We start from the raw sequence: 22,443 nt of genomic DNA, 5'->3' as shown, positions 1-22,443 counted from the left end.
GTGGATCGCTTGAGCTCAGGAGTTTGAGACTAGCCTGGGTAACATGCTGAAACCCTGTCTCCACCAAAAATACAAAAAATTAGCTGGACGTGGTGTCAACCTCAGGATGCTGAGGTGGGAGGATCACTTGAGCCTGGGAGGTGGAAGCTGCAGTGAGCTGAGATCGCGCCACTGCACTCCAGCCTGGGTGACAGAGTGAGACCTTGTCTCAAAAAAAAAAAAAAAAAAAAAAAAAAAAGACTGTGCAGAAAAGGGCCTAGGGATTTGAGGTGTAAGCAAGCTCTGTGAGTCAACAGCTTGAAATGGCTGTCCCAAAGCAAATGCAGTCAGGTAGAAATTTGGAGTTCAGAAAAGATGGGGAGTAATTATTTCATTGTACCCTGGCTCAATTGGATCCCATTTGAAATAATGCATCCTGGCTGGGCGCAGTGGCTCACGCCTGTAATCCCAACACTTTGGGAGGCCGAGGCGGGCAGATCATCTGAGGTCAGAAGTTCAAGACCAGCCTGACCAACATGGTGAAACCCCGTCTCCACTAAAAATACAAAATTAGCCAGGCATCATAGCGCATGCCTGTAATCCCAGCTACTCAGGAGGCTGAGGCAGGAGAATCGCTTGAACCCAGGAGGCTGAGGTTGCAGTGAGCCAAGATCATGCCATTGCACTCCAGCCTGGGCGACAGAGTGAAACTCCGTCTCAAAAAAAAAAAAAAAAAAAAGAAATAATGCATCCTATTTTAGGGCACCATAATTTTGTTCATGTGTACAAAAGCATAGACAATAGCAATAAAAAACCTCACTCATGCCCCCACTAACCCCCCTTAATAGTAAAATGCAGATATAACCAAGGTCTCCTATGCACTCCTTCCTGATCCTATTTGCCTCCCCCTTTCCAGGGATAAACAGTCTCCTGAATTAGGTGTTTATCATTCCTATGTATGTCTCTTACCACATTAGTTTTTTTTTTTTTTTTTTTTTTTGGAGACAGGGTCTTGCTCTGTCACCCAGGCTGGAGTGCAGTGGCACAATCATAGCTCACTGCAGCCTCAACCTCTTTGACTTAGTGATCCTCCTGCCTCAGCCTCCAGAGTATCTGAGACCACAAGCACATGCCACCATGCCTGGCTAATTTTTTGTTTTTGTAGAGACAGGGTCTCGCCATGTTGCCCAGGCTGGTCTTGAACTCCTGGCCTCAAGCAATCCTCTTGCCTCAGCCTCCCAAAGTGCTGAGATTACAGGCGTGAGCAACAGCACCTAGCCACACATAAGAGTTTTTGTAAAAAAAACAAAAACAAGAAATCGTCTTACACGTTTCTAAACTTTGTATAAATGACATATGTTGATACATATAGCTTCAATTCCATTCATTTTCACTCTATGAAGTTGCCACAATTTACCCATTCTCCTGATAGTGCCATTTTCCATTCTTATAAACAAGGCTGCAGTAGTGATAGCTAACATTAATGTGTGCCAGGCACTGCTATAAGGGCTTTCCATTTATTAAACCAGTTTAATCAATAAGCATGTTTTCTTGTATACACATTCAGGAAGTCAGTGTGTATGTTTTATAAAGAGGATGTTAAACAAAAAAGAGGTGAGTGATCAGAATTATAGGAAGCAATGCTATAAGAAAAATCGTAGAAGAAAGTGGGATAGCTTGGCTTTGAAAAGACAGAGGTGGCTGAGCTCACAGGATGAAGGAACAGAGTGAGAAGAGACCTCAGCGACCACCTAAAGACTGGTTTGATGTATGAAGCCCCTCTTAACATCCCTGGTCTAATTATCTGAAGCTCTATTTATCCTGAGGTGATAATAGTTTCTATATAACTTCTAATCATAGGACCCAATTCTGCCATCTAAAATGACATGGAATCAGTTTAACCCCACTTTTATAGAATAACTGTTCAAACCCTGAACGTAATTTTTACTCCCCAGTCCCCTTCTGTCCAAATCCTCTCAAAGTTAAATGTACCTAGTTCCCTCAATGATTCGCCACATGACATGGTTCTCATGTATCCTCACCACCTTGACTATACACCAATTTGTCAAAGTTCTTCAATTGTGAGATCTAGAAATGAGCACAACTTTCTAAATGTGGTGTGGCCACTGTGAGGTGGACTGTGATAAACACCTCCCTTGTTATGGACCCAGTAGTCCTGTTCATGAGGCCTAAAATCAGTTGCTTTATTTTTCCTGTCACATCTTTGTGGATTCATACTGAGCTTATAGTCAAATTCAAGCCTTTAAGTTTTTTTCATATGAGAACCATCACCTTTGCTCTGTAGTTGCTCTGTAGAAACCACAATAACATTTTTTTTCTGATTAGCAGAATAATATATATCACTTTACAAAATTTGAAAATCAAAAAACTTGACTTTAATAGTTGTATATATTTCCTCATGGGGATAATGTCGATTTATTTAACCAGTCCCCTAATGTTAAATATTAAGATTGTTTTGAAAGAAATTGTTCACTATTATAAATCATGTTGCAGTAGATATCCTTGTATAGAAATATAATCTAAACTGTACCACGACTGACAAGGCCCTCCATGATCTGGCCCTTGACTACCCATCCCCTGACTGTAGCTTATGCTTGATACATTCTAGTCACACTGGCCTTTTTAGCTGTTCCTGCCCTGAGGTCTTACATTTTCTGTTCCCTTTTCCTGAAATGTTCTTCTGATGCTTTTCCTGACTTGCTCTTCACTGTTTAGGCCTCAGCTTAGATATTTCCTTCTCAGAGAGAGCTCCACAAGCACTCTTCTTTAAAAAAAAATTGTTTTTAGTGAGATGGGGTCTCGCTACGTTGCCCAGCCTGGTCTTTAACTCCTGACCTCAAGCAGTCCTCCCACCTCAGCCTCCCAAAGTGTTGGGATTACAGGCATGAGCCACCGTGCCCGGCCTACCCAAGCACTCTTTTTTTTTTTTTTTTTGAGATGGAGTCTTGCTCTGTCTCCCAGGCTGGAGTGCAGTGGCAAGATCTCAGCTCACTGCAACCTCTGCCTGCCAGGTTTAAGCAATTCTTGTGCCTCAGCCTCCTGAGTGGTTGGGATTACAGGCGTGCGCCATCACGCCCGGCTAATTTTTATATTTTTAGTAGAGATGGGGTTTTGCTGTGTTGGCCAGGCTGGTTTTGAACTCCTGACATCAAGTGATCCGCCCACCTCGGCCTCCCAAAGTGCTGGGATTACAGGCGTGAGCCACTGCGCCTGGCCCCAAGCACTCATCTAAAGTGCTCTTTTCCCATCCCACATTCTCTATGACTTCACTATATTTTCTTTTCTTTTTCACTCATCACTATCTAAAATTATTTTATTTTTCTGGTTACTATGTGTCTCTCCCCACAAGAATACCAGTTTCATGAGGGTAAAGAATCTCACCTGCCTTGTTTCATGTCTTCTCAGCATCTAGAAACAGTGCCTGGCACATAGGTGCTCAGAAAAAAATTTGTCAAACGAATAAATACATTTACATACCAATGTCTACTTCCTTAGTATAAATTCGTATGTGTAAAATTACTGGGTCAAAGGATAGAAACATTTTAAAGGCTACTGATACGTATTTTCAAGTTGCCTTCCTGAAAGGTATACCAATTTATATTCCTAATAGCAATACAGAAATGCCCTTCTTTTTTTTTTTTTTAAGACAGGGTCTCACTCTGTCACCCAGGCTGGAGTGCAGTGGCATGATCAGAGCTCACTGCAGCCTCAACCTCCAGGGCTCAAGTGATCCTGTGGCCTCAGCCCCCACTGAGTTAGCTGGGACTACAGGTGTGTGTCACCATGCCAGGCTAATCTTTTGTATTTCTAGTAGAGACAGGGTTTCACCACGTTGCCCAGGCTGGTCTCAAACTACTAGGCTCAAGTAATCTGCCCACTTCAGCCTCCCAAAGTGTCGGGATTACAGGTGTGAGCCATGGCGCCCAGCCAGAAGTGCCCTTCTTAGTCACCCTTGCCAACGCTAGACATTATCATAATAAAAAATCTTTGCTGCTTTAAGACAGGATGAAAGATGGAGTTCTATGACATGTCCTGGTGATACTTCACCAGGATGACAGTGATCCATTGATTGCTACAGCCTGGGTATGGTCCTTTGGCCATTTACAAATTCATCTAAATGCTTCAAAAATGCTGTTACCTCATCCATGTTTCTCTATTTTATCCTAGGGATAATATCATGAAAGCAGTATCTGAAGGGCTGTCATAAAGAATGATTAGGCTCTTACACAGCCAAGACCTACTGGGATGATGTATAGGACAGCACATTTCAGCTAAACAAGAAGTAACTTTCTAACAATTAGTGGAATCCAATGGGTTGTCCTATAAGACTGTGAGCTTCCCCCTACTAGAAGTCTTCAAGCAAGAAGAGGTTAGATAAACACCTGGTAGTGGTATTATAGCACAGTCATGACATACATGACAGATGTAGTTGCGTGAATGCCAGGTACATGAGCTGTAACTTCATCCTATTCTCTCTCACACCAAGAAGCAGATTAGAATGTCAAAGACAGAATGTGTCCCTATCACAGGCATAACTACAAATGTATTTAATACATGTATACAGGGTGGTGTGTGTGTGTGTGTGTGTATCACAACTGCTGGCAACCCACCAGCATGTCCCAGCACCGTAGTTGAGAAGTAATAGGGGGACTCTTTTTTTTTTTTCTTTTTCTTTTGTAGAGATGGGATCTTGCTATGTTGCCAAGGCTGGTCTTGAACTCCTGGCGTCAAGCAATCCTCCCACCTCAGCCTCTCAAAGTGCTGGGATGATAGGCATGAGCAACCACACCCGGCCAAGGGATTCTTTGTAGAGAGTGGAAAGCAGAGTCTGGGTTTCCCCTAAGCCAGTTGTTCTCAACTCTGGCTGCACATAAGAAATCTCTGGGGAGCTTCTCAAAAAGTCCATGTCCTACCTCAGACTAATTACATCAGAATATCTGGGGGTGGAGTCCCAGGCTCCATGTTTAAAAGCTCCCTTGGGGGTTCCAATGTGTGGCTAGACTTGAGAACTACTGCTTTAGAGTCCATAATTCCTCTAGCACCAAGCTCAGTGTTACACTGTACCTCATACTTCAGAAGGATGAGATCTGGTCCAAAAAAAAAAATACCAGGATTGGTAAGTGATGCTGTGGCAAAAACAAAAAACAAAGAATACCAGACTAGGAATTAGGAGACTCAGGCTCTAGTCCTATATTTAATGCTTGGCATGACCTTGGACAAGTCACTTCATCCAAGTTAATCTCCATTCTTTTTTTTTTTAAATTTTTAAATTTAGAGATGGGGTCTTGCTCGGTCACTGAGGCTGGAGTGCAGTGGCACAATCATAGTTCACTGCAGCCTTGAACTCTGGGCTCAAGTGATCCTCCCACCTTGGCTTCCCAAAGTATTGGGATTACAGGTATGAGCCACCGTGCCCAGGCTATTCCTTCATCAGTAAGGTAGAGGCAAGAATACCTGCTTCCTCTTTTCTGCCAAATGTGACAAATGAGAATATTTGTAAAATGCTTACAGTGCTTTAACAACAATATCTGCATGATACTGTATCCTTCACAAGGTGCTTTTGCATATATTCCTCCTAACTTTTCAGATACCATATAACACCATATAAAAGCATTGTTATTAAAACCCATTTACACAACTTTGACTGTTACTTTGACTCAGGATATTAGTCCTAGAAGGAACCTTATACATAATCTGTTCTAGACCAGGGGGTCCACAACCCCTAGGCTGGGGACCAGTACTGGTCAGTGGCCTGTTAGGAACTGAGCCACACAGCAGGAGGTGAGCTGCAGGTGAGCAAGCATTACAGCCTGGGTTCTGCCTCCTGTCAGATCAGTGGCAGCATTAGAATCTCATAGGAGTAAGAATCCTGTTGTGAACTGCACATGTTGCGCACTCCTTATGAGATTCTAACTAATGCCTGATATCTGAGATGGAACAGTTTCATCCCCAAACCACCCCCACAACCAGTCCGTGGAAAAACTGTCTTCCACGAAACCGGTCCCTGGTACCAAAAAGATTGGGGACCGCTGTTCTAGACCCTGCATTGCATAGGTAAGGAATCTGAGGCCCAGGGAGACTGACTTGCTCAAGGTTACTCAATGAACCCGTGGCAAACTCAAGACCCATGTCTATCTGGCTTCTAGGTTACTACTTTTTCTATGATAGCACATGACTTACCCCCCAGCATCTCCTTAGTACATATAGGAAATGTGGCTGAGTGAGGAAGCCATTAACTCTGGACAAGTCATCATTTTGGTGCCTGCTTCAGTCTCCTTTTCAGTAATCTAGTGATAGTCCCAGCCAGCTTCAGCTGGGTTGAAGCAGTAATAATAAAGGTCCTCTGTGAAGCATCAAGGTCTACAGGTAATATGTCTGCAAGCAGTCTGATCAAAGAGCAGTCATAGTATCCATGTACTTTCAGACTGCCAAAAGGTAACTTTAGAGAAACCAGATTTTATGCTAACTTGTTCCCTTTAAAGCCCAGTTATATTCACTTTCCAAATTATAAAATCAGGGGAAAAGCCTAGAAAACAGTAATTCCTCATTGTTTTAGACGTAGGATTTATCACTAATAGTAAATATTATTTACTGCAATATTTGCTATACTTCTATGTTGCCCTTTTAAGCTTAGGGCAACAGTGCTCTAATAAATATATGAAGCTTTCCTTGAGGACAAGTATACCTGTATTCGCCTCATATTTGGAAATTCCTTTCCAGAGCTTTAGGCCCTCTACCATTTTTTTTCTTTTTCTTTTTTTTTTTTTTTTGAGACAGTCTTGCTCTGTATCCCAGGCTGGAGTACAGTGGTGTGATCTCAGCTTACTGCCATCTCCACCTCCTGGGTTCAAGCGATTCTCCTGCCTCAGCCTCCCAAGTAGCTGGGATTACAGGCATGCGTCACCATGCCTGGCTGATTTTTGTATTTTTAGTAGAGATGGGGTTTCGCCATGTTGGCCAGGCTGGTCTCAAACTCCTGACCTCAGGTGATCCGCCTGCCTTGGCCTCCCGAAGTGCTGGGATTACAGGTATGAGCCACGCCTGGCCTCTACCATTTTTCTGTGTGTACTTCTCAACTCTGCCTCCTATTACTTAGCTGACCTTTTAATCTACATTCAGCTCATGCTCTCTACTTCAACTATAGTAAAACGTCCATAAATGTTTGTTGAGTAAATGAATGAAAGAGACACGCTCTGCCCCATTTTCTCTAAGTGTCCCAACTCTCTGTTCCACTACCATCTTCAAGTCTTAGGAATATGCTATTCATTGTGCCAGAAATGTATCCCAGTTGCTCCCAAGACTGTATTTCCCTTTCTGTCTTACAACGCAGCAATAGTCACCTCTTTCATGGCATTTTCTTAAATTACACCTCCTTGGTTTGGCTTTATAGTCACTCTTAAAAACTTGCACGGTGGCTCATGCTTGTAATCCCAGCACTTTGGGAGGTCGAGGTGGGCAGATCACCTGAGGTCAGGAGTTCGAGACCAGCCTGACCAACATGGAGAAACCCCATCTCTACTAAAAATACAAAATTAGCTGGGCATGGTGGCGGGCACCTGTAATCCCAGCTACTCAGGAGGCTGAGGCTGGAGAATCGCTTGAACCTGGGAGGAGGAGGTTGTGGTGAGCCAAGATCATGCCATTGCACTCCAGCCTGGGCAACAAGAGTGAAACTCTGTCTCAAAAGAAAAAACACAAGAAACAAACCAAAAACTCCCCGGTCCATCTCCCTGAGACGAATATGCTGAGGTTCTATGGTAGGCTTCTATTCCTTTACCTTGTTTTCCCATTAGATTATAAACTCTCTGAAGCTAAGGATGAGCTCTTAGTTTCACTATGAGCACATGATATGTTGCATTCTTGATGATTCTGACTGACCAAATGACTTACCACCATGGCTGTCTATATCTTATGACTTGCTTCATCCTGGTGGTGTGGGTTTATAAGGCTTAGTTCCCCAGGTGATGAGCTATAGGCTAATCAAATCAAATAATGTAGGAAGCCAGCTAAGATAACTTGTGAACTGTTCTCTTTAAGTGGAATGTGGCTGCAGGGCACAGTTGGGGGTAGTGGTGCTGAACTGTAATGCCTGGGAAGTTAATGTTTCAACATAAAACATCTAGGTTTGAGTAGGACTATCATTGTATAAGAAAATAAAGCATGCCTAAGTCGGATTGCTCCTAAGTAGCCTTAACTTAGTGTGTTTGATCTTAATTATTAGCTTTTTCTGTAATTCTTTTTGTTCCTTAGCCTAGAGAGTAAAATTACTCTGTTAGGCAAAGATAAAGTACCCACTCAACTTCTGGTCTATGGTTTTTACTGACATAACCATGATGTGGGGGAAACAAACTGGACTTGGAGTCAGAATATTTGGTTTCAAGTCCTGACTATCACTTAGTTTTACGACCTTGGGCAAGGTCATTTCCCTCCTGTGGGTCGGGGGTCCATCTGGAAAACGCAAATAGTAAATATCTCACTGGATTTTTTTTTTTTTTGAGATGGAATCTCACTCTTGTTGCCCAGGCTGGAGTGCAATGGCATGATCTCGGCTCACTGCAACCTCCACCCTCCCAGGTTCAAGCGATTCTCCTGTCTCAGCCTCCTGAGTAGCTGGGACTACAGGCATGCGCCATCAGGCCCAGCTAATTTTGTATTTTTAGTAGAGACGAGGTTTCTTCCTGTTAGTCAGGCTGGTCTCGAACTCCCGACCTCAGGTGATCTGCCCGCCTTGGCCTCCCAAAGTGCAGGGATTACAGGCGTGAGCCACTGCGCCTGGCCCTTCACTGGATTTTTTGTGGTGATTAAAAGTGGTAATATATATGAGAATGGTTTATAAACTGTAAAGTGCTATAAAAACATGAAGAATTGTTATGATCATTTTGGGATCAGCTTCAATGAAATGGTATGGAACATTACCTATTCAAATTGATAAGAACCTGAAAACAAGAAGAGAGCCAACTTGTGCACTCAAGCAGCCCTCTATACTAGCCCCAGGTTCTACACAAAGATGGCCCAACAAGCCCCCCTTTAGTGGAGTCAGTGCCTCTAAATGATAGCTAAAGGGTATGGGGCCAACACATTCCTAGATTCAGAAAACTATCCCAGTGGCAGTGAATGAATACTAAGAATTAGAACCCCTGACAAAGTTGAAGAGCTAGGCCGGGCACGGTGGTGGCACACGCCTGTGATCCCAGGTACTCAGGAGGCTGAGACACGAGAATTACTTGAACTTGGGAGGCAGAGGTTGCAGTGAGCCGAGAATACACCACTGTACTCCAGCCTGGGCGACAGAGTGAGACTCTGTCTCCAAAAACAACAACAACAAAACAAAAAAAAAAGTTGAAGAGCTGGCTCCTACCCCTTGGATGTTCTTCCTGGACACCTTAACTAATTTTGTTGGCTTCCATTCCTCGTCATCCCCCTCATCATCATCACCATCACCATCCTCATGCTCATTCACAGAATGCTCTGAACAATATTTTAGATCCTCGATGTCCATGCTTTGCTCCAGGAACTTTTCTTTAACACGAGAAGGTTTTGGCTAAGAAAAAAGGTTTGGAGTAGTTTAGTTATTTAATAAAAATTAAAAACTATATATGCATCATATCTTCCCAGTAGCTGTTGCCAGCTATATTCTCAGAGCAAAGATTTCAGACTCTCTCAAATCCACCCCACTTGGCTTTACCAATCAGAAGAAATTCTGCTTTAGCCTTTGGCTTTGCAGAGTCTTTGAAGGCAGTGAAATTGCAGGCTGACCAATCTGAGGGAGGAAAGGGAAACTCATGATATGATGAGATAAGTATCTTTGGATGGACAGCTGAACATTATTGCTCTTTTCTCCTGTCCCTCCTCCTCAGTTGTGTTAGGTAATGCCTGTCCAAGGCCCAAAGTCAGCCTTCTGAGGAGTAAGAATGCCTACTTTCCTTAGGATTGAACTGTAGTTTTATCTGGGACTCCAAAGAAAAGTGAGATGCTAGAATTTGGGAATTTTAACTGTCAACCTCTTATAAAGGGCAATTTTAGCACACTCACCCCAAACCTAAGCTGTGCAAAGGTATCACAGGCACTGATCATTTTACCTTAGGTGGGACATATTCAAAAGAAGAGTCTGGAGATAGAAGGGTATCCTTAGGAAGATGTTTCTGTCTGCTGGCTACCTGGAGGAGGGTCAGTTTCTATTTGAAAAGAAGAGACAAAGTATATAATGCAGGGCAGCTTCTGGGAGTGTTCATGGCTAAAACAGATACCAGACCTAGGCTAGCTTAATGTTAAACCATAGTAAAGTGATGCAGGATTATAGTAGAGTACGTTGACTCCCACTTTCCAATATCAACAATATTAGATTCAGAAAATGGCAAATTTAAAAACTTATGTTTATTCCACTTTGAAATGCATATGTCACATGGAAACTAAATGTAGACCTCATGAAATAAAGCCAAGTCACCACAATGGGGGTTGGTCCCAAGAGCTGGCCTCAGTAGCAACGGGGTCTCTTAGGGCTTATCAAGTGGGTGGGAAACTGTATTACCTGCTTGATGATTTCATTCTCTCGGAGAAGCTGCTGATTTTGCTCACATACTTCTCGCATTTTCTCAAGTTCTTCATCCTATTTCCAGATAGTGCAGTGATATATGGGGTTATTTTGGGCACTACATGTGGGTTACCAAACAACTCACATAGATGAAAACATACTGCTGCCAAGTTGCTGGCAGCAGATGGTTTTTGCACAGCAGGCATTGGCACCCAGAAAAATGTCTGATTCCCAGTTCCTAGGTGCCCTGAATGCCACTTCCATTCCAATGCTCCCCAGCAGCTCTGACTACATTCATAGGAACCATGGACTCTGCCCGACAAGCCTTCCTTATTCTTTTCCATTCCTTAGCTTCATATCCCTTATTCACATTCGGATGCTGATTAAGAAACCCGCAGAAACTTAGCTCTATTTTCTTGAAGTCTATAGATGCTTCTCTTTACCCTTCTCAACACAGACTAGGCAGTTTACTTGCTACTTTAGTAAGCCTGACCGAACTACCTGGCACTTAAGACACCCAGATTCATGCATACAACCTTAACTAGTTTGCTTATGTCTTAGATGGAAGGTGCCAAGGAAACCCTACAGACTGGTGGTTCAGGAAAAAGATTCTAAGTTAGACTAAAATAGTGCTACAACATGCTACTAAAGGGTGTGGTGTTCCTAGCCTCTGGAAGAAATTCAGACCCCAGGCATTTTACAAATATGTCAGGTCTCAGCACAGAAGAACAAGCTCTTCATACCATTTGAATGGCCCTAGGATTCTAAGTAACTACTGGATGATTTCACTTCCTCAACTCTTTAGAGCTCAGGGTTGAGGCCAAGAACCACAAGGCCTCAGAGTCTGATATGGAGTATGTGCTGCCATTTTGGTACCCAAAATGAGGTTATTCCTATATATGGCTACACTCTAAGCACCCCTAACCTGATCAAATAGGGCCTAAAAGCAGTAGAGGCTACCATTATAAATACTTTTTCCAGTAGTTAATTACTCTCTGCTGCAAGTACAAGGGTCTAAATGAGACAAGATTCTCAGTCAGTACTGTGAAACTCATCTCTGGAGACCTCTCCCTCGTGATCATACCTGACACTTCAGTGTGCTCAGCAGCTGCTGTTCCTTTTCACTGACTGATTCCTCTAACTGCTTCTCTGCCATTTGGCTTTGCTGCAGCTGGCTGAGAAGGTACAGCACCTAGAGAAAGACACGACCCAATGGGTGGTAACAAAGGTACCAAGGGGAAAAAGAAATTTTGACTTAGTTCAAGCAGTGATCCAGGTGACTGCTCTCTTGTGATTTAGAAGTAAACTGTTCTCATTTGCTGTCATGGCATGAAGTAGTAAGTACAGCATGGATGTTTCTCAGCATAGTTTTTTTTTTCTTTCTGTTGCCCAGGCTGGAGTGCAATGGCACGATCATGGCTCACAGCAACCTCTGCCTCACGGGTTCAAGCGATTCTCCCACTTCAGCCTTATGAGTGGCTGGGATCACAGGTGCACACCATCACACTCAGCTAATTTCCTGTAATTTTTTGTAGAGATGGGGTTTCACTCTCCTGGACTCAAGCAATCTGCCTGCCTTGGCCTCCCAAAGTGCTGGGATTACAGGCACGAGCCACCACGCTGGGCCTGTTTCTCAGCATGTTAATATTGTTAATATTCATATTTAAGTTGGAAACCCAGAGCCATTGTCACTGGTATGTATAAAGTTAGACAAATCACGTCTCTGCTTCAGGTTTCTTCTTATTTGCAAAATTTAGAAAAGGCCACGTGGACTTTTGAAAGAAATTTCATATCCCCACTTTTTTTTTAAAACTAACAATACAAGGCAATGATAGTTTCACAGTATAGCTTCTTGACTTGCTAGAGTTTACCTTCTCTTGGTGCTGTTGCTCCATTCTGACCAGCTCAGCTTGTAACTCTGTCTCTATCTCGGCAAAATGATTTCGTTCCTCAAACAGCATCTTCTGCATGTCAGCACAGCTGGCCTTGCTCTGTTTCAGGCTGCTTTCAAGTTTGCTGACCTGTATTTTGGAGGAGACCAGCTGGAAGGAATAAAAGAAGATCAGTTTATTTGAAGAATGACCACCTTTCTTTCCCCCTTTCAACAGGCAGGATAATGTCAGCTTTCTTGAAAGGGTCTGAGAAAAATTCCTCCATGTTCAAGTCTATTCTTATTTTTTCATGTCATATGGATTCCAACATTGAATAGTAAATATACTATTGTTCTATTCCCAGGCCAAGAGTCCACATTTCTGCTGAGACATGTATCTTGGGGCTAGAAGCCACTGCTAAGGCCATTTTATTTCTTGCTCTGCCTCAAGGCAAGAATAAACCTAACCCGAATAGTATCTGACAATTACAAATTCTGATATTTAAGAAGTTCTTCCTTAATTTTTAAGCAAAATCCACAGGACACACCCTTATGGCCAATTATGTCCCATTTCAGAATGTCTATATTCACATGTTAGAACTTGTAGACTGAGACTGCAGATCTGGCTCTTCAGGCTACATATCCTACACTGGCCTAGTTTTACATTCACTACTAGCCCAGATGGTGAACATCATAAGTACCAGTGTTCACAAGACTGATCAAGATTTCCTTAGTAGAACAAATCTGCTAAGCTAACACAAAAATGTATAAAGGGTAGCATTGTTTAAACTTGTGGGTTTGGAGTTTGTATGCTTGTCTTGAGTGAAAATGCTTCAATCACCAGAGGCAATCAATTTTCATTCCTCTTGTGACAACGTAAGGTGACATATCATTTTAAGGTCAGCAAAGATGGCTTTTCCCTAAAATGAATCTTTATATGTCAAAAGATGCTTAGGTTTTCCCTTTTCTAGACTGGATCTTAAATTTTTGAATATACATCTCATAGGGGTTTTAAAAAGTAGTACAGTATAACAGTTGATGTTTAGCCAGTGACCCACTATGGCATTCTGGTCTTTCCTAATAACAACAGCTAACATGCATTCAGCACTTGCTATAGGCCAGTCACAACGGGCATCATCAATTTGTGAGTCATATTATATTTTTGTAAGTGACTGGCCTGTACTTGCTTACACCAACCTTTATCTACTAAACTCTCTAATGTTAGTGTTATTAGGGTTTCTACCATGAAAAGTGGCAATAACACTTTGACAATATTTCAAGGCTAACATCCCATTTCAACCTACACAGCCAGCCTCCTAACTGCTGGTTAGAGTGATGTTTACCTCTCCAATCAAATATTTCAGGGCACACTTGGCTTCCAGAATGGTGGCAATATTCTCCCAGCGTTGTTTTGGTCTGTCTTCACTTTCTGCATCCAGCAGCTTCTGCTGTAGGTCAGCAATCTGAGCACTCCTTCAGGGAAAGAAACAGTAAGCCTTATTGCAAGTAGCCTGAACATCAAGAAGGGGGAAGAGCTCTGAGGAGAAACTCCAAATAATTTTATGGATGGAGCTATCAGTTAAATATCATTTAAATAATGTTTGAGTCATCTGGTTAGGATTTTACATAGTATCGCAAATCTTGTAACAAAGGGACTCTAAGAGACTATTTAAATGGTTTTATTCCATTAAATACTGGTTGAAATAAATGGGTCATAAAGTGGGACTTGGAAAGACTTATCACAGTAAGGCTTTTGTTGTAGTGGATTAAGTATAATATGTTACTTTGTCTTGAGGCCATATAAGCTCAGACTGTGACATGATGGTCCACCCATGCAAGGATAAGATTCAGGTTGGAGACTTGAAGGAAAAAGCTCAAAAGAACAGGTAGATATGCTCTTTACTACAATCAAGTACCAAAATGATACCCATGGCTGGCATTGTGAGAGGTTATCTTGATGTGCCTGCCACAAGACAGAGAAGTTTCTAAGAAGACTAGATATTCTGACCCTGGTTATAGCTTCCGGGTACTTTCTGATCAAGTATGTCCTAGACCAAAGTCTACACAGTATTTCAGTTTCATTAATAGCTTTCTTCTCAAATTTCTTCTGTGTCTAGTGAGAAAGAGTATACCAGCATGTGCTTCATATGCAGTGATAAGTTTGGTACTATAAGGAAGATGGGTATGAAAATAATCTAAGACTGTAGTTCTCAAATTTTGGGGTTTCAGGACCCCTTTACACCCTTAAAAATTATTGAAGACATCTAGGACATTCTGTTCACATGTGTTATACCTATAGAGATTTATAGTATTAGAAAGTACAACTGAAAAAAATTTTAGCCGGGTGCAGTGGCTCACACCTGTAATCCCAGCACTTTGGGAGGCCGAGGTGGGTGGATCACCTGAGGTCAGGAGTTCGAGACCAGCCTGGCCAACCTGGTGAAACCCCGGCTCTACTAAAAATACAAAAATTAGCCAGGCGTGGTGGTGGGTGCCTGTAATCCCAGCTACTTGGGAGGCTGAGGCAGGAAAATCACTTGAACCCGGGAGGTGGAGGTTGCAGTGAGCCGAGATCGTGCCATTGCACTCCAGCCTGGGAGACAGAGCAACACTCCATCTCAAAAAAAAAAAAATTAATTCACTTAAAAATCATAAACCTAGGCTGGGCGAGGTAGTTCACGCCTGCAATCCCAGCACTTTGGGAGGCCGAGGCGGGCAAATTATGAGGTCAGGAGATCGAGACCATCCTGGCCAACATGGTGAAACCCTGTCTCTACTAAAAATACAAAAATTAGTTGGGGGTGGTGGCGTGTGCCTGTAATTCCAGCTACTCGGGAGGCTGAGACAGGAGAATTGCTTGAACCAGCAAGTCGGAGGTTGCATCGAGCTGAGATTGTGTCACTGCACTCCAGCCTGGCGACAGAGCAAGACTCCATCTCAAAAAAAAAAAAAAAAATCATAAACCTATTGGCGGGGTGCGGTGGCTCACTCCCGTAATCCCAGCACTTTGGGAGGCTGAGGCAGGTGGATCACCTGAGGTCAGGAGCGAGACCAGCCTGGCCAACATGGTGAAACCCCGTATCTACTAAAAATACAAAAAATTAGCTGGGCCTGGTGGCAGGTGCCTGTAATCCCAGCTACTTGGGAGGCTGAGGCAGGAGAATTGCTTGAACCCAAGAGGTGGAGGTTGCAGTGAGCCGAGATCACGTCATTGCACTCCAGCTTGGGTGACAGAGTGAGACTCTGTCAAAAAAACAAAAACAAAAACAAAAACATAAACCTATTATACATTACATATTTTCTGAAAAGTAGCATTTTCTGAGATAATAAATAGTAAGAAAAGGAATTATTTTACACTTTTGCAAATCTCTGTAATGTCTGGCTTAGTTGAAGACAGCTGGATTCTTATGTCTCCCTCTGTATGCAATCTTTTGTGACATGTTGTTCTAGTTGATGTAAATGAAGACAATCTGGCCTCACATGAATATGCAGATGGGAAAAGGAGTATTTTAATAGCCTTTTCAGATAACTGCAAATAGTCTTCTTTGAGACTACACTAAAACTCAACAAGCGGTACCTCCTTAAGAGTTAGTTGCAATGTTGAATCTGAAACTTATTAATAAACTTTGTTGTTGTTGTTGTTGTTTTTATTTTATTATTATTATACTTTAAGTTTTAGGGTATATGTGCACAATGTGCAGGTTACATATGTATACATGTGCCATGCTGGTGTGCTGCACCCATTAACTCGTCATTTAGCATTAAGTATATCTCCTAATGCTATCCCTCCCCCCTCCCCCCACCCCACAACAGTCCCCAGAGTGTGATGTTCCTCTTCCTCTGTCCATGTGTTCTCATTGTTCAGTTCCCACCTATGAGTGAGAACATGCGGTGTTTGGTTTTTTGTCCTTGCGATAGTTTACTGAGAATGATGATTTCCATAAACTTTTTTGTATTCTCTCATATTAAAATTCATCAGTCTATCTTGCAATCTGAATGGCTCATTTACGAATACATCATTCTATAAAGTGCCATTTGGACAATATTACTCCAGAGTCATGCAGATCTTCCAAATGTTAACAGATTTCATTCTATAAAATATATATTTTTAAAATCACACTTGTTAATATCACTACTGGTCTTATCAGAAAAGTTATGAAAAACTGTCAAGTTCACAGTGGCAGATACAAGTTTTCCAAATCCAAATTTTGCTTGAAAGCTCACATTTTGTCTTAGGTAACAAACACTGTCAGCTGTTTTCCTTAAAGCAACAGGCTCGCTCCATTCTTTTTGAGAAAATGTCTGCCAAGTAACCAAGTCTTAATAACCACAGTTTGTCTGTCAGTTGTTCATTTAAGTAAAAATGATGTCCCATGAAAAAAGAGGCCTATTGAGCTCACACCTCAAACAATCGCAGTGCTTTTCTTGAGACGACCATCATACTCAGCATGCAGTAGAAGTGCTTTCTGTGTTCTTCCTGTTTCGTCACACAGGATGTAACACAGACATGAACTCCAGGGTCCAGATTTAGTAAAATCAACAACTTTTACTGCTTTCGCAACACCACTCTTAATTAAGACTGGCTTGTTTTTTTAAAACCTGAGAGTATATAGTGGTGAAGCATACAATGACTACTAGTTCAGGTTGGTGCCACTGCTTTCATTCAGCCTAGGGTGTCAGCACTTTAGCCCACTATGGCTTTTGCATTTTCAGTGCAAATTCCAATGTAGCAAAAAAGGCAAATAATGCCTTAATATTATTATGAAAATAGTTTTGATCACTGGCTCATGAGCTCCCCAGTAATCTGCGGCCCACACTTTGAAAACCCTGGTCTAATGTAGAGTCCTTTCCTTCAACAAGCTTACAGTCTGTCTTTAGAATGACAAAATTAATAAACATAAAACAATAAACATAAAGATAACATGTCAGCAGTATGTCATAATTGAGTATCATAAGTTCTGAAAGAGTTTAGAGAACAAGGAAGATTAGTGAGGGATTAAAAAGTCAGGGAAGGCTTCTGGAAAAGGTGGGGCACAACACTTCAGAGTTGTCACCTATCATTGGCCCTTTCCTGTCTTCTCTGACAATTCGTGTCCCTTATCTATTCCAAAATGTAGTTTAAGTCTCATTAGTTCTAAAAAAATTCTCCTAACTAAACTCACCTCTAATTCCTTCTACTTGGCACCAGCCCTACATTTACATAATCATTTACTTACGCATATGGTATGTAGGTAAATTTTTAACAACCAGCACTTAAAAAGCCAGCCCTTGGCTGGGCACAATGGCTCACGCCTGTAATCCTGGAACTTTGGAAGGCCAAGGCAGGCCGATCGCTTGAGGCCAGGAGTTCGAGACCACCCTGGCCAACATGGTGAAACCCTGTCTCTACTAAAAATACAAAAATTAGCCAGGCATGGTGCCATGTGCCTGTAATTCCAGCTACTTGGGAGGCTGAGACATGAGAATCACTTGAACCCGGGAGGCAGAGGCTGCAGTGAGCCAAGATCGTGCCATTGTACTCCAGCCTGGGCAAGAGTGAGACTTTGTCTCAAAACAAACAAACATAAAACAAAAACAAACAAACAAACAAAAACCCCAGCCCTGATTTGTAACTTTTGTCAGTTTCTGTGGTGTAAAAATTCTCACCATAATCAATTGTAAACTAACAACGGTTTACAACATTCTTGAAATTTTAGCAAATGATTCCAGGACACCAGTGTGAGTAATGATACTATTTCCACCTGAGAGCAAGGGCAATGTCATCTATTTTTTCTGTATATCCCAACCGCATCCAGTGTAGCACAAAGCAGGAACGCAAAGGTTAAGTGATTTATAGATGTATCCCAAGATAAAGTTAGTATGTATTGCTAAAACCAGATTAAATGATCCCAAGGTTCTATTATCCTAAAACACGATAAAATCTCTGTCAAGGTTCTGTTCCCTCTAGATTTCATAAACTGCTTAAAATAATCATGATTAGAAGAGCCTGTGTAGCATAATTTCTGGTCTAGAGCTAGGAGATGAGGGACAGAAGAACATTCATAGACCACTTCTTTTTCTTTTTACTTTTTAGAGCCAATACGAGTGACCACGGCACAGGGAACACAGTCTCAAGAGGTCCTGAGAAAGTGCGGCCTTCACCGAGCACTTCTATTCCTTCTTTTTCTTTTCTTTCTTTTCTCTTTCTTTTTCCTTCCTTTCCTTTCCTTTCTTTCTGTCTGTCTGCCTTTCATTTTTGAGACAGAATCTCACTCTGTCGCCCAGGAGTGCAGTGGCACGATCTCGGCTCACTGCAAGCTCCGCCTCCTGGGTTCAAGTGATTCTCCTGCCTCAGCCTCCCGAGTAGCTGGGACTACAGGCGCGTGCCACCACGCCTGGCTAATTTTTTGTATTTTTAGTAGAGATGGGGTTTCACTGTGTTAGCCAGGATGGTCTCGATCTCCTGACCTCGTGATCTGCCTGCCTTGGCCTCCCAAAGTGCTGGGATTACAGGCGAGAGCCACCGTGCCTGGCCATTTTTTAACTTTTTTGAGATGGAGTCTTGCTCTATCGCCCAGGCTGGAGTGTAATGGCGCAATCTCGGCTCACTGCAACTTCTGCCTCCCGGGTTCAAGTGATTCTTCTGCCTCAGCCTCCCGAGTAGCTGGGATTACAGGTGCCCGCCACCATGCCCACCTAATTTCTTTTGTATTTTTAGTAGAGAAAGGGTTTCACCATGTTGGCCAGGCTGGTCTTGAACTCCTGGCCTCAGGCGATCCACCCACCTCAGCCTCCCAAAATGCTGGGATTACAGGCATGAGCCACTGCGCCTGGCCCATTGAGCACTTCTAATATGCTAAGTACTGTTATGCACTTTACTAATTTCATTTAATGCTCATGACAACTTTACTTACCATGTTAGAGCTATTTTCTTGATGATCTCTAAAGTTCACCTTCTGTGTTGTTGCTCTTCTATTATCATTTCTTTGGTTCCTCTAAAATTCTGTTATTGGTTCTACATCTTAGAGACACTACTGCATCAAAAATTATGGTGCCTGACTCTCTAGTTATCAGTTAAAAAAATAAAGAGAAAAAATTGTGCTGTATTGTAAAAAGCATGGGCTTTGGAATTAGAGTGTGTTTTGAATCCCAGCTCTGTTGTTTGTTAGCCAGTTAATTACCTTTGGCAAATTTCTTAAGATTGCTGAATTTCCTTTTAAAAATTAACCAATTAACCAGTTATTTATTAAAAAGCCAGTCAAATTTAGCAGCGAGGGGGTTGTATACCAACTTCAGTGACACTAATGTTAATAAGTTCTGATAACCCACTTCCATATGACCAAGTTAATTTTAGATCTCTAACATGAGAAGAATGATACTTACCTCATAAGGCATCAAAGGGATTGAATAAGAAAATGTATCTAAGATACCTAGTACAGTGTCTGGTTTAAAAAAAATTGTTATTTTCTCGTGTTTTTCCACCATCACAAGGCTTTTGAATCACTAGATTAATAGGTTCAATTTTTGATTCCAGGCATAAATTTTTATAATGGCTTAGAGATAGTCCCTGTTACCTGAATTCCATTTCAGTCTCTAGGCTTTCAATCTGCTTTGTAATAGAATCTTCTGACTCCGAAACTTGACCACGCACTTCAGTAAGGGAGAATGTACGCCTCTGTAAATAATAGTGAGAACAAGGGTGAAATACTAAAAGGAAAGTAATCCTCCAAAGCTATGAGGATTTCTGGGGAATGTAGAGTCTGATTATTGGCAACATTTTTTCATAAGCGTACTTACCCGGAGTTTAGGAGGTGGATTCTCCCCAGATTCCTTTTTTTCTTTGAGTTGAGCCACATCTTGAGCCAGGATCTTTCTATCTTCAAGGAGGTCATTCAGATGGCGTTTGGCTTCCTCAGTACTGACCATAACCTCAATTTCGTTTCCAAGCCAATTCTGGAAGAGAAATCAGTGATGTCTGTGTTAGGGATGAGGAATCACTAGCTCATGGGCTAGATTCAGCTCCAGACTTAACTTCATTTGGACCAGAGCCCAAGTAACTACAAGTGTGATATCCATTCATACCTACACTTACCAAAAATGTCAGTACCTCTCGAAGAGCCTTTAACAGCAACATGCCAAAAGGTCACAAGAAAGAGGCTTTCTCCAGAAAATCTTTCTCCAGATTCCTAGTATTTCTATGTGCCCTGTTCTTTATTTTCTTCATTTTTTTCCTTTGCCCTTAACATAATAAAAAATTGAATATTTTATGATCTATTCTATTTAATAAATAAATATCCATTTTTAATTTTTAAAGTAGATGAACGGGATTTTTAAAAAAGGAAACAAAATTCAGTAAATTCACTTTTTATTTATTTATTTAGACAGGGTGTCGCTCTGTCGCCCAGGCTGGAGTGCAGTGGCGTGATCTCAGCTCACTGCAACCTCCGCCTCCCAGGTTCAAGCAATTCTTGTGCCTCAGCCACCCAAGTAGCTGGGATTACAAGCACGTGCCACCACGCCTGGCTAATTTTTGTATTTTTAGTACAGATGGGGTTTCACCATGTTGGCCGGGCTGGTCTTGAACTGCTGGCCTCAAGTGATCCACCCACCTTGGCCTCCCAAAGTGCTGGGATTACAGGTGTGAGCCACCATGCCCAGCCAAAATTCACTTTTTGAAACAGTAACTATCCCTGAGAATATTTCTGCTTTTAATGAAGGTATACCATGCTAATAGTAATCAAAAGAAAGCCAGAGTGATTATATTAGAATCAGATGAAGTAGAATTCCTATCAAAAAATAAAACTAGGGATAAAAAGGATTCATGATAAAGGAGCCGATTGTTCAATAGAATATAATCCTTAATGTTTACGTCCCTAATAACAAAGCACCAAAATACATGAAACAAAATCATGTACAAGTAAACAAGGATAATATAAATCATAAAAATGTTCAACTGATCCAAAAAAGGAAAAAGCAGGGAAAAAGAAAATGAAGAACAGATGACACAATAGAAAACAAATAGCAAGATGATAGCTCAAACCTACCTGTATCAATAATCACATTAAATGTAAATGGTCTAAACACCCCAATTAAGTTGTAGAGATTTTCAGACTGGATTAAAAAAGCTAGACATGGCTGGGCACAGTGGCTCACACCTGTAGTCCCAGCACTTTGGGAGGATCACTTCAGGCCCATAGTTCAAGACCAGCCTGAGCAATATAGTGAGACCCTGTCTCTACAAAAAGTAGAAAAATTAGCCAGGTATGGTGGTATATGAATGTAGTCTCAGCTAGTCGGGAGACTGAGATGGGAGAATCACTTGAGTCCAGGTATTCGAGGTTACAGTGAACTATGGTCACGCCACTGCACTCCAGCCTGGGTAACAGAGTGAGATCCTGTCTATGGAAAAAAAAAAAAAAAAAAAAGCTAGACCCAAATATATGCTGCCTATAAGAACCACACCTTGGCTGGGTGTGGTAGCTCACACCTGTAATCCCAGCACTTTGGGAGGCTGAGGCAGGTGGATCACTTGACCCCAGGAGTTTGAGACCAGCCTGAGCAACATGTTGAAACCCCATCTCTACAAAAAACACAAAAATTAGCCAGGCGTAGTGGCATGTGCCTGTAATCTGAGCTACTTGGGAGGATGAAGTAGTAGAATCATTTGAGCCCAAGAGGTTAAGGCTACAGTGAGCTGTGACTGTGCTACTGCACTTCAGCCTGGGCAACAGAGCAAGATCTTGTCAAAAAAAAAAAAAAAAGAAAGAAAGAAAGAAAGAGAAAAGAAAAGAAAAGAAACACACCTTAAAAATGAAGGCACAAATACGTTAACATTAAATACACCATGACAAAAAAAACAACAACATACTAACATTAATAAAAAGAAAGTTGGAGGGGCTACAGTAATATCATACAAAGTAGATATTAGAACAAAGAACAAAGAATATTACCAAGAATAAAGAAGTCCATTTCATAATAATACAGGGATCAATTAATCCTAAATGTAGAACTCTAAGGAAAAAATCCATAATTATAGTTGGTGATTTCAATACCTATTTCTCAA

The 22,443-nt window shown here is 41.8% G+C and overlaps 1 protein-coding gene across 2 annotated transcripts in view; it reads right to left on the bottom strand.

The window, feature by feature from the left end:
* KIF4A (kinesin family member 4A) overlaps positions 1-22,443 on the bottom strand; it is a 130,230-nt gene that overhangs the window by 4,260 nt on the left and 103,527 nt on the right. For both annotated transcript variants that reach the window (XM_003820154.4, XM_055106221.1), the window contains exons 21-28: positions 20,178-20,333; positions 19,955-20,055; positions 13,745-13,874; positions 12,403-12,573; positions 11,616-11,723; positions 10,529-10,606; positions 10,080-10,175; positions 9,359-9,541 (exon numbers count right to left, since the gene is read on the bottom strand). In XM_003820154.4, the coding sequence (XP_003820202.1) occupies positions 9,359-9,541; positions 10,080-10,175; positions 10,529-10,606; positions 11,616-11,723; positions 12,403-12,573; positions 13,745-13,874; positions 19,955-20,055; positions 20,178-20,333 (1,023 nt within the window). The remainder of the gene's footprint in view (positions 1-9,358; positions 9,542-10,079; positions 10,176-10,528; positions 10,607-11,615; positions 11,724-12,402; positions 12,574-13,744; positions 13,875-19,954; positions 20,056-20,177; positions 20,334-22,443) is intronic.

Source organism: Pan paniscus, chromosome X (assembly GCF_029289425.2).
Source record: "Pan paniscus chromosome X, NHGRI_mPanPan1-v2.0_pri, whole genome shotgun sequence".
NCBI lineage: Eukaryota > Metazoa > Chordata > Mammalia > Primates > Hominidae > Pan > Pan paniscus.
Note: the sequence above shows the minus strand (reverse complement) of the source record. Positions and strands in the feature narration are given on the sequence as shown.